The sequence below is a fragment of the Protomyctophum parallelum genome (assembly GCF_964188405.1).
Source record: "Protomyctophum parallelum genome assembly, chromosome: 5".
Taxonomy (NCBI): Eukaryota; Metazoa; Chordata; class Actinopteri; order Myctophiformes; family Myctophidae; genus Protomyctophum; species Protomyctophum parallelum.
This window is the reverse complement of record NC_139702.1, coordinates 20,935,893-20,948,654: the sequence shown is the minus strand read 5'-3', so window position 1 is coordinate 20,948,654 and position 12,762 is coordinate 20,935,893. Positions and strand designations below refer to the sequence as shown.

At 43.8% G+C, this 12,762-nt stretch overlaps 1 protein-coding gene across 3 annotated transcripts in view; it reads left to right on the top strand.

Annotated features, from left to right (window-relative positions):
- Nucleotides 1-12,424, top strand: part of rptor (regulatory associated protein of MTOR, complex 1) — a 167,186-nt gene extending 154,762 nt beyond the window's left edge. For all 3 annotated transcript variants that reach the window (XM_083765717.1, XM_083765716.1, XM_083765715.1), the window contains 6 exons: nucleotides 2,586-2,692; nucleotides 4,681-4,808; nucleotides 6,835-6,921; nucleotides 7,340-7,456; nucleotides 7,829-7,958; nucleotides 9,202-12,424. In XM_083765717.1, coding sequence (XP_083621843.1) covers nucleotides 2,586-2,692; nucleotides 4,681-4,808; nucleotides 6,835-6,921; nucleotides 7,340-7,456; nucleotides 7,829-7,958; nucleotides 9,202-9,270 — 638 coding nt within the window. In that variant the 3' untranslated portion in view covers nucleotides 9,271-12,424. The remainder of the gene's footprint in view (nucleotides 1-2,585; nucleotides 2,693-4,680; nucleotides 4,809-6,834; nucleotides 6,922-7,339; nucleotides 7,457-7,828; nucleotides 7,959-9,201) is intronic.
- Nucleotides 12,425-12,762: the final 338 nt, after the last annotated feature.

The window sequence follows — 12,762 nt, the reverse complement described above, 5'->3', positions numbered from 1 at the left end:
TTTTCTTCTTTTTTTTCTTTTTCTTTACTCTTGTGGTTTGATCCGCTTATTGCATTGAACACAGAACCCTAATGTTCTGGTGTGTTGCTTTATGTTGCTCCTCTCCTTGCTGTCATTGTCCTGTCACTTTCACAGTGACATTTCAGTGAAGCTGAAAGATATAATATGGATAGAAATTCGTGTTGCTTAGTGTTATTTATTTCTAATAAAATATACTTGGGGGGGGGGGGGGGTATGATGGAACAAAATACTGTAAGGATTACATACGGGAGAGATGGTTCTGTAAGTTAAAAATGAATGTATATTATAGACGAATCCACAGAGGGGTGCCCAGGGCGCAGCCATAGCTTAGGTGTCACATTAAGCACAGCTTGACACCTCAGCATTGATTGCCTACACCTGGCCTACAGGGCACTGCTCTGCAATCTGGGACTTATTTTAATGAATAAAACATTATTTGAATCAATTTGTGTGGCAGAGTATGTTAATAATATATAATGATCACATCTGGTCTCCCTACTTGTCTATTGAGAAATGTGGGCCCTTGTGTTGGGGATGACTGGGTAGGACCCCTACTAGCTGACAGTTAATTGAAGCAGACACCACACATTTTAACAAATTTCTTGATTGTTTTTCTAAATGTAATTCCTCTACCATGTACCCAGTTGATTGAGGTTGACTACTTGCACATGTGCGCGTGCACACACACACACACCTCTGCCTAGTGTCTATATGCTCATGAGTTTTCAGTTTAGGAATTTGCCAGCCTCTCCTCCCAACCTCCCAGAATCGTGACGGCATAGCTGCCAACTTCAAAGGGAATGCCTCAACTTCCCGTGGGGGTGTTGGGGTGTGGGTGTGGGCATGCACACCACAGCTGACTGAGCATTTGCCTGTGAAGTGATGTTCCCTGTGTGTCTCTGCGTGTGTGCTTCAATCTCTGTCCAGCTTCTGTGTGACGCAGGAAACGACTGTATATTGCCATGATTTGAGCTTTGAAGCCAGTAAGAAGGTGAGGGAGGGAGGGAGGGAGAGAGAGAGCCTGGATTATGCCCAAATTTGGATTTGCCTCGTCTGATGTCACGACACTGGCATCATAGCTGACTGACATCATGCATCATCTGGCTAGCAAAACCTGAGCACGCTGATTGTCAGATAACGCCTTGCAAGCTGATAATTTGATCTGATTGCAGATTTTCTGCTTGTACTATATATGTATACTGTATAACATTCCATGTTATGGCAGGTGGATGGATTATTATAATATTTTTTATAACACACTTTAAAATTTTTCAAATCATCAAGAGCTGCACAGTTTTAAAAAAACAGATAAAAATAACAAAAGCAACATTCGGCAAGTAGTAAATGAGCAAAAGACCCAAGAAAAAATTCTAAGCAAAGGCTTTGTTAGAAAGCTATGTTTTGAGTTCATTTTTCAAGCATCAGCAGATTGTTGGGCTCTCAAATGGTCTGGGACGGCATTCCACAGGCTTGTGGCAGCTGAGCAGAATGTCCGTTCACCCATGGTGCAGAGTTTGGTCAAGCACGCTTTTGAATTACGCACGACTGAAATGCAAATCGGTGAAGTCGGGCGGTTCTCGAGATGCGTGAATAATAGTTATTTTTGTTATGGTTATACCAGTAGGAGACTGAAGGCCAGATGCTGGAGTAAGAAAAATGTTGGTGTAAGGTGGCCACAAAGTTGGGGTGACAAGGTAGGGTGTAGGTGAACGGTGGAAGCTTACAGTAGGTCTTCAGTTATCACCCCCCCTACACACACACACACACACACACTCAACTCTGGTGGTACTTAGTGACATTCAAGGTTAGACTGCACACAAGAGCTGCCAGGTGGCCTTGCATTAGCCCAGCAGGTATGGTGAAGAATCTGCTTTCAGGCTTATCTCTGATTTTCATTGGCAACATTACATGGAGATGTGTTTAGAATGTTCTCTCTCATTCCATCTATCGCTGACCCTCACTCTCATACGTGCTGTCTCATGCATGAAAGCAGCACTAGCCTTCAACGTGATGCTCAAAGCCTGAACTTTAAACCATGCCAGGGGCAGAAGATATAAGCAGGGTCCCTGAAACATCTGGAGAGAGAAATGTGGTTCCGCCTATTAGGAATATGTATTAAACAGTGAAGCGGCAAGCTGGGCCCCTACCTACTGTTTAGTGTTGCACTAATCATACATTTTTGGGAGACCAGGATTTGAATCCTGTTTGTTAGAGCACCCGTGTGTGCCTGCATGCGTATGTCTGTGCTGCTTTGGGGTCTATTCACTTTCAGATCACTCAGTTAAAAGTGCAAAGCACACAATTCATTCACCAACTTCATATTGCAAAAAAACTTGAGGTTCAATGTGCCAGATTGATTGATGTAGGACTTTTGTTTTGTAGAACCGTGTGTGTGTGTGTGTGTGTGTGTGTGTGTGTGTGTGTGTGTGTGTGTGTGTGTGTGTGTGTGTGTGTGTGTGTGTGTGTGTGTGTGTGTGTGTGTGTGTGTGTGTGTGTGTGTGTGTGTGTGTGTGTGTGTGTGTGCATTAACACACTAACCGTTGGTGTGATGTTCTGTGCTGTAGGTGCAGGCATGGTGGTGGACTGGGAACAGGAGACTGGTCTCCTCATGACCTCTGGAGACGTGAGAGTCATCAGGGTCTGGGATACAGAGAGGGAGATGAAGGTCCAGGTACTGTACATGCACTGTATATACATTATAACCTTGTATGTAGAGAGTCGTTACCTTTCAAGCAGTGTTGATTTTGTTGACTAATACCGAGACGAAAAATGTTCGTCGACTACCTTTTTTTCACTAACTTAATGGAAACTAAATGAAAACTAGAAAAAGTGCCCTTCCGGGCACAGGTCTCCACCAGGTTATCCACAGATCCGTGCAGTTAGAGGTAAAAACACTTTTCGGCCAGTTATAGCGCCACCTTGAGGCTGAGTTGAAATTGTTCATGTGGCATTTCGTCCTCGGCCTAGTGGGAATGTGGGTGCACAATTTCACGGAAATCACGCGATGTGTTCATGATTTGCAGCATTTTGTTTGAAACTGAGCACTCCTGTGAACTTTGGAAGCCAATCTTAACCAATCAGGATGGAGTCTGATAAATCTGAAAGACCCGTTTCGTTGAATGGCTCTAGAGAGACTGTGTACCAATTTGCGTGATGTTTGGACAAAATCTGTAGGTGTACTGTGCAAAAACGTGTTTTGCACAAAGCGGCCTCCTGGTGGCGCTATAACAGGCCGTTCTGGAAAGTTTGGGGCAGAGGTTCATGGTTGGCATCCAGGGAGTGTGTGTGCAAAATATGGCATTGAAAAACTTGTTTTGCACAAAGCGGCCTCCTGGTGGCGCTATAACAGGCCGTTCTGGAAAGTTTGGGGCAGAGGTTCATGGTTGGCATCCAGGGAGTGTGTGTGCAAAATATGGCATCGACCGGGTTAACGGTGGCCGAGATTAGCTGTTCACGGACACACACACACACGGACACACACGCGGACGGACGGAGTGCAAAACATACTCTCCCCACATGCCTTCGGCCTGGTGGAGACAATCAAGCTATGATGACTAAAACTAAGAATAAATAGGCTGACAATTTCATCAACAGATAAAAACTACACAAAAATTTTAAGAAGGGACTAGTGGACAAGAGATCCAGTTTAAGTAATGGACACAAGTCATTTTACACTTGGTTGCATGCTGAAAATACGAGACATGCAGCAACGGTCAACATCCAACGCGCTGTCAGGCCAGAGCCTATACATGCGCCTGGACCGCTAGGCCAGCGGGCAACCACTTTCAACAGGTTTCTAAGGTAGCCGAAGATAGCTGAGCTTTTTTAGATTGGCAATTTTCAATACTTTTGCGCAACACTTGTATGATGAAGTAGGGCATTGATTTATGAAAAAAATGAATAAGATGGAGATACAAGGTCGACAGTGACGATAAATGTATACATGTAGCAGAGTGGCTCACAACCTCAGCCTGTCCTAAAAGTCTAACATCTCCCCTGAATCACGGGGATATACCTTTGGCTTAGCTTTTCCACGCATATACAGTTACAGTAGCATGTCTGCTATTTTTGAAAAATCAAAGAACGACTGACATAGAAACATAGCTTTTTCAGAAAACTGTCAGGATTTAGAAGAGATTTATAGAATTGTTCCCAGGTCAAAAAGGGTTATGATTACCTCATTCAACATTACCATGTTCAAAACGGCAAAAGGTTATTTACAAGAGAAAATCACTGTATATTGTCACTGTATATTTTACGGGGGGATTGAACCCCAACCTCCCAGTCTCAGGGCGGACACTCTAACCACAAGGCCACTGAGCTGAGTAATGAGCTAATAAAAATAGGTGTCTTTCCATTACCATGTTTTTTTTTCTTCACCTCTAATGATCTTTAGTGTGTTAATCATTGTCTTGATTGATGTACTCCATATCAGTAAATGTCTCAGTCTGGCCTTTGGCTGTGTATTGACGTCGGGTCCAGTTTGGAATGAACAATCGGTCAAATGGGAGACGTGATGGATTCGCTTCTTCGTTAGTTTAATGTTTAATGTGCAATAGAACAACAATGCACTGGACCTTCTCAAGTCTTTTACAAGGGAATTTGTGTGCATGTTTGCCCCTAATAAGTGTGTGTGTGTGTGCTGTGTGCGTGATCCAGGACATTCCAACAGGAGCAGACAGCTGTGTGACCAGTCTGTCCTGCGACTCTCAGCGTTCTCTCATTGTTGCCGGTCTGGGAGATGGTTCTGTGCGTGTCTATGACAGAAGGATGGCCCCCAATGAATGGTATGCACGCACGCATTCGCACACACACGCACACACACACACACACACACACACACACACACACACACACACACACACACACACACACACACAGAGAATAATTGTCTTGACATTATTTGTCCTCAAAACAGAGATGTCCAAGGTTTTGTGTTTATTTTGGCATGCCCTCTTTGCACTGCCCCCAGCTCCCCACACACACCCCTCCCAATCACCCTGTTAGCTAAATATTATTTACTTAGCCCCAAAGGAAAAACCAGTGCAATTAAGCTGCAAAGCGTCACATAAATCTTTTAAATAAGGCTACATTTAGAGGAGTCGTCCCCCCTTAGGCAAAGAATTACACCTTTCCCCAACTGTGATGCTCTCTTAAAATGAGTCCAGAGATAGACATACCGTTTTTATTTCTCTTTGGGGAAATGGATTACTCTGTGTATTTTTTGTTTTGTTTAACCAGGACAAATCTCATTGAGATTTAAGATCTTGGTGCTCAGGTGGCACAGGGGTAAAATTCTTGCACAGCAGTGTGCAGACTAGGGGTTTGTCTAAAGTAGGAGGGGGGTGGAGCGGTTAGGGTGGAGCCTGTCAAATAATAAGGGAAAATTAGCTAAATGTGTGGCAAATCGGCAAAACAAATAATGCATACCACTACGTAGCTTTCTTCACAAATGTGTTCATGAAGGTGTCTACTATCACCTCTCAACTCCCTTGGGAAACTTTTTGACAGCTGCTGAAAGTTGGGCTGCCATTAACAACCTATGATGAGGCAAATTTTTCCAAATGTAATTATGCTTTATGTAGTATGTGACGTTTCAGACTAGATTCTGAATCCATTGCAAGCATTCGTTTTGCACGAAAAACACTCCTTCGGCTAAAAACGTCAGGCCCAGGTCAGCACATTTGGGCAAGTGGCTATGGCCGAATTTAGCCCAAGGAGTGTTTTCCGGGCAAAACGAATGCATGCAATGGATTCAGCATCATGAAAAGCCCCTAGTTTGATACGTCATATACTACATAAAGAATAAGGAAATTTGGAAAATGTTGCCTTATATTGGTTAATGGTATCCCAACTTTCAGCAGAATAGCAGGAATAGCACTGAGAATGGAACTGTGCAGACTCCTAACGCCATGCTACTTTTGCCAGTATGGCTCATTTTATCATTTTCACATGGCATGATTTCTCACTCGAGAGGTTGATTGCAATTGTCAACCTTGGATCAAGTCTCTTCCATCTATCAACAAATGGTACTCCTGAATAGCGAACGTACAAAACCAAGGAACAATATGTGTATGTGATTTGTATAAGTAGCCTTGCCGAGCCATGAGGCCCATAGGGCAGGAGCCTATCTCCTGTTTCTGTAGCGTGAGGCAGCTTGATGTACAAGTACACCCCCTGGACATGACGCTAGTATGTCACAGGGACTTACCCCCAATCCAACCCTTGATGCTGAGTGTCAAGCTGGGAGACATTGGGTCCCATTTTTAGAGTCTTTGGTATGACCCGGCTGGGGATTGAACCCCAACCTCCCAGTCTCAGGGCGGACACTCTAACCACAAGGCCACTGAGATGTGTTTTGTATGATTGAACATTAAAACCGAGGTTTTGCTTTCACCATGTCAGCCTCTCCAGGTGGCTGTTACTAGTACTACAACCATCTACTCTCACTGCTCAGCCTTAAGCTCAGGGCGCCATCCTGTGGTCACTCACGTGTACTACACTTCACCACACGTACATACTTTACATGCAATGCTGCATAGACATTTGCATACTCATTTTTACACAGACAATTTGACATCATCCATATTGGCCAATGGTGAGAATCACCATTGAGCCTTCAACTTTTGTGCATCTCCAATGCAATTTACACCCTGAGGTGCTGTTGAAGCTTATCTATATCTATTTACACCCTGAGGTGCTGTTGAAGCGTACCTATATCTATTTACACCCTGAGGTGCTGTTGAAGCTTATCAATATCTACCAACACTGGAATGGTTTTTAACTGATATTCTATCCGCTGTGTGTTTTCAGTCGGATAATGACTTACAGGGAACACGGAGCTTGGGTGGTCAAAGCCCACCTGCAGAAGGAGACAGGCGGACATATTATCAGCGTCAGGTACTAATACTTTTTTTCCCAATCTGACTGGTTTTCCAATATATATATATATACCCCCAGAAGAGATGAAATAAAATAACGTTTTCCAAACATTTTCGAGATTTTTCAAAAATGTTCAGCCCGGCACCAAGTAATGCATCGTGAGCTTGTGTATCTGCTATTTTTGAGAACCACTGTTCTAAACCAATGTTCTAAATCCTATGAGTTTTCTGAAACATGTATGATGCTAAAATCTAAAATGATACTTTCCCGCCTTTAATGGGTTAAAGTTTGGTCTGACTAATGCATTGAATACATGGATTCACAATGAAAACAAGTCCCCAGGACCTTTTTGGGTTATCCTTTTAGCCCAAGTGTTACTGCACTTCCGTGCTGTTTACATATTTGACTATTCAATCAATCAATCCTCCCCCCACAGTGTCAACGGGGATGTTCGTTTCTTTGAGCCACGGTCGCCGGACTCTGTGAATGTCCTGCAGACTGTGAAGGGACTGACGGCCCTCGACATTCACCCACAGGCCAACCTGTTCGCCTGGTGAGTCAAATGCCAAATGTTAGTTTGCTAAGTAATTTGTGTGTAGTAAACCGTACGGGTCCTGTCCTGTCCTGTCCTTGTGATCTGCTGCATGTCATGGCTGTCGCGTGGAAACCTTGAATGTTACTTAACTTACTTTTCCATTATTTAGTCACTTTAATAAGGGTCTGCCTCCTTCTCCTACGTCTACTGCCTTGTGGACATTATTGGATGTATAAATTGTGTTTGTCAACCTCCGAGGTCAGAGGTCTCTACAGATTTTTATTTATTTATAATCAGCAGATTTCTTTAAATGTGTGCGTTGAAAACCGTGTATCCTTGTGCACTCATACTGTCTCTTTGTGTCCTGCGTGTTCTCTCTCCATGATCCAGTGGCTCTATGAATCAATTCATAGCGGTGTACAACTCTACCGGGGACGTGATCAGCAACATCAAGTACTACGACGGCTTCATGGGCCAAAGGATCGGAGCCATCAGCTGTTTAGCCTTCCATCCGTACTGGGTAGGCCACCGTCCATAGTCCATACTCATCTCCGGATTCCTTTGATTCAATTAACAAGATGTCAATGTACCGTATTGTTAATTTATTAGAGCATTTTACAGTGGGTGAAAGGTTCATTTTGATCATCCAAATGTGGTTCTGGCACTTGTGGCTGAGTGTTCCGTGCAAATTTAGGTTTCAAGGTTTTATATTGTCACGTGCTCTCCTACAATACAGTGTTGCTGTGGTGACATTTCAGACGGAAATAGTGTGTACAAAATGGAAATCTGGCATAATAAAGCAAAAAAATATATATATACTGCAAACTGCAAACTAAAAAGAATATTAGTGTCAGGCATTAGCATAGTAATAGATATGTGAGGCGGTAATCCTCTACAGTCTGTTTATACTACTCTACATAGGCCTACTGTATACAGTGTGTACACTACAGTGTCAGTAACATTAAGTAAAGGAGGAGAGGACACTGGAGCAGCACAGACATTTCAGTCGTTCTTTCTTGTACTAGCACCTAATAAAAGGCTTGAAATGTCCGCGGTGCTCCGCGTATACAGTATCTTTTCTACGTCCGAGCATAGACATGGTAACGCCCCGCCTGCCTCTGATTGGCCTACCGACACTGCCGGCCTTACCAGAGTTTCCTCCGAGGTGGAAGATATATGCTGGATAGTCTGCCGCGAGGTTACTCCGTGGTGGGAAATAAATAGTACGATATAATACAAGAGAATGACAGCTTGGCACGTGCGACAGTAACTTTTATTTTTGTAGAAGAGGCAAACTAATATTGTTTATGCCGTTGGCCTGTTTATTTGTATACATGTGTAATTCTTGTAGTTGTACTGTAAAAGGGTCTCTTATAATATTAGTTTACTATAATTAGATTAATACACGAAAATCAACACTAACACTTTATTTAGAACACACCCAAATCAAATCATAGTACATAGGTGTTCAATCAATTATTCAAACAAAGAAAACAGCACAAACAATATTAGTTTGCCTAATACAAGTTACCCTCGCGTCTCGCATCTCGGAGGACAGGCAAGACGGGCAGTGTCGGTAAGCCAATCAGAGGCAGGCGGGGCATTACCATGTCTATGCTCGGACGTAGAATAGATATACGCTGGTGCTCCAGTGTCCTCTCCTGCTGTTCCTGTGATGCACTGGACCAGCCGTTCCAGGCTTGAGGCGCGTTGGTAGATTTCCTTTGTTCTAATGTATTGTTCCCGCTCTGTTTCCCTTCCAGCCCCACTTGGCGGTGGGCAGCAACGACTACTATATGTCCATCTACTCGGCAGAGAAGAGGCTCAGATAACACCTCACCACTGGAGGGAGCCCTTCCACGCCCTGTCCTTCTCTAATACCTGCGACTTGTGACTGCTGACCTTGAACTCCAGGGATCTGGGATGTAAATGACCTTCTGTTGTACATATGCAATTACCACCCTGAATGTTCTAGTGATGGCTGCTGACAAACTCATGTTGTGTCGTTGTTGTTGTTGTTGTTGTTGTTATTATTATTATTATTGTTTATTCATATTCTTATTATGAAGCTAATGATTGTAGACTTGGCTGTGCTGAGGAGCGTGTAAATTTAAAAGTGCATATAAAGAAGATGATAGGTTATATTTTAAGAAGAGGTACCTTCCTATCACCGGGGCACTTTCTGACCTCACACACAAGTGTCGCTACATGAATGAACTCTGACCCCTATGCACCCGGCATGGGGTGAGGTCACCCAAAGGAGAAAAACACACACTTAACCTGTACACCAGGGCAGGAAAATACTGACTTGCTCTACGCTGGACCTCATTATGTTGAAGGACGAGTGGCCAATGGACACAGATCGAGGAGTTTTGCTGCATTGCTGACCAGACGTTTTTAAGGACCCTTGTTTAGATGGTTGATTATGCTTATTTTTGCCTGGCTTGTTTACCAGGCAGTCAAATGAAATGTGTGCCGGCACGCGCTTGTGTGTGTGTGTGTGTGTGTGTGTGTGTGTGACTGTGTGTGTGTGTGACTGTGTGTGTGTGACTGTGCGTTAAATGGATTATAGCACAGATGTGCCCCAGAGTGGGCCTTCATAGCCTTGGACAGAACTAATGCCCCCCACGGCCTCCCACCTTTGTGCAAGTTACCTTCTTCCCACATCAATACCCTTCACTAATTCCAGTGTGCCAAACTGACTAACCTCTCCCATTAAAATCTTTCCACATGAGCTCCTAGATACCCTGACTCTGTTCATCCCCTACAGGCTGACGTATGCCTTCATAGCCAACACGCACAGTTGGGAGGAGAACTGAAGTGGTGACAAAGTCCACGATGGTCTCACCCCACTCTAAACCTGTTCACACCGCTTAAACTCACGGGGACTCCGTGCCACTTGTCTGCACCGCCTGCAAAGCAATAAAGAACAGCCAGCCTTCAGCCTCAAGCAATCATTTTCAAGAGACTCTAGGGAAGATCAAGCACTGTTTTTGCAATTCGACAGCATTAATGCCTGGCTTGTTTACCAGTTCAGCAAGCTTGAACTACAGTAGGTGCATTGCATGCTCAAGCTTTTCCTGTACGCCGAAGCCCCAGTCTGCAGCTCTCCGTGGCCCCAGTCTGCAGCTCTCCGTGGCCCCAGTCTGCAGCTCTCCGTGGCCCCAGTCTGCAGCTCTCCGTGGCGTGACAGCATAGCAATGCCAGCACACCCGTACCCATTCACAGCAGTGCAAACATGATTTGGGTTGTTGCCGTTCTGCGGTGTCCCCTCACTGATGTTACACGTTAGCAACTTCACCATACCAGAACTTGGTCATAATGTTTTGCCCAGTGCCCACTATTGTCTTAGCTTTCCTGTGATTGTGCGAACTCTCTGCCACTCTGTGTCTGGACTGTCACCCTCCCATTTGGCACCCAAGGATTAATATGATTTCACCCAAGTGTGCTATATATGTCGTCCCAAGACATTCACATTGTTCATTAACATTGCCCCGGTGCACCAGTCTAACGTCTGCTCCAATAAGACTCCTTATTGTCTCATATGGCACCTTGCGATCTGTATGTTTTCCACCTGGCTGTTGAGAAAATCATGTTCAAGTTGTATGGTGTAGCTTTGGTGAGGAGCAGCTTCTTTATCCACACTGTGAGACACCCTGTAGACCACAGCATTGTGGGTCTGTTGACTCACCACGCTAGGGATCGCCCCCAACCCTTTGGATATTTCTTCTCTTTTCTTTTCTGTTTTTTCTTTTTCTTTATCAAGTCTGCTGCAAGATTTGCTCTTTTGTCTTTACTTTCTTTGTTTTAATCTTGGTTTTTATTGCCGGAGTAGTTTTGGTTTGATAGCTCAGGTGCTGTGAGTATAATGCTAACAGCATGACGCATGTTGGGCGGAATGACATCAGACTTGTGACTTGGAACACTTTGTATGATACACAGAACACACACACAGAACCGTCCATCACAGCACACCTCTGGATTCTCATTGTATTTATGTCATCCACGGCACACTTCACTTCTTTGTGAACCTCTTTATGTGTCGGTCTCAGGTACCGTTCATGAGACGCCACAAACCACTGTTAAATAAAACTGCCAGCGTTGTGAGTGTCCGTCAGCATGATGGACAGTGTCATCACATTGTGCTCCAAAGTTTGGTCTGGTGTCACTCCTGGAACCACCAGAATCACAACTGCCGAATTCTGACGTGCAGCAGTTGTCGCCGTTGTGACGTTTTAAGAGGAATCTTTGTTTTGTTTTTCTTTTCTCAAATGTGCAGTGTTGCCATAGACGTGCCTCTTCCCTGAGATTGTGTTTTGCTTGTTTAACTTTTTTTTATATAATTTTCCTTTCCTTTTTCCTTTGTGATTTTATGTTTTTAATTGTGCTCTGTGTTAACTGGACTTAGTTCTGTTTGCCTTGGTCTTCATGAAGTGGTGAGAAGAGAGAGAGGATGACCTTCCCCTCACTGATACCTACACACTATCTCTCTCTCTCCCTCCTAATCATTTACCCCTCGATACGCTCCCACTTTCCTCCACCATAGTAACTGCTAAACCCTCTTCACATTTTTATCCCTTAATTGTGCCTCTAACGTCCCAAGCTTGGCTTTTCCCTGTAAAAAGAATGAACTTTAAATGCTTTGCCTGTGGACTTTAAAGGAGCTGGTAAATACATGCCTCATGCCATGCATTCTGTAAGCGACTGTAATTACAGTCACCCTGTCCCCACCACCACCCCATATCTAATCTCAGTAACATCTTCTAAGACTTACTGGGAGTCCCCAAACCCACCCTCTGTCTCACCAACTCAGAATCACACTCATCTCTTGGTATCAAGCGCTGAGTTTTAAGATTTTAGATCCAGAGAGAAAAAAAGAAACTTCACCAACATAATAATTGACAAGTAAAAACAATCAGGTGTTTCTCTGTGACTGTAGACTGCTTGCTGATCATGGTTTATAAGACGGGAGCTGAAATAAACCAAATACACACAACAAAGGGGGTTATTATTTTTATCACTTCTTTCAAATGTTTGTTCAGGATGTTTGATTGCTCAGTCTGATGCTACACAAGTTATGCCAGGGACAAAATATTTTGTATTTAAACATGATTTAATCGTATAATTTCTTTTGGAAGATTTAGAAAATTTAAGTCACAGAAATTGACATAGTATCACAAGTGTGGTAGCCAACTTTCCTTACTTAACAGCTTCCTTATCCATCCAGAATAAACTGACCAGTTTGGAGCCTGTAACAGTTTTTGTAACATGGCATGTAACGTGCCAGTGTTCTAATAACGGGGGCTAGTTCTGCTCGCACCCTA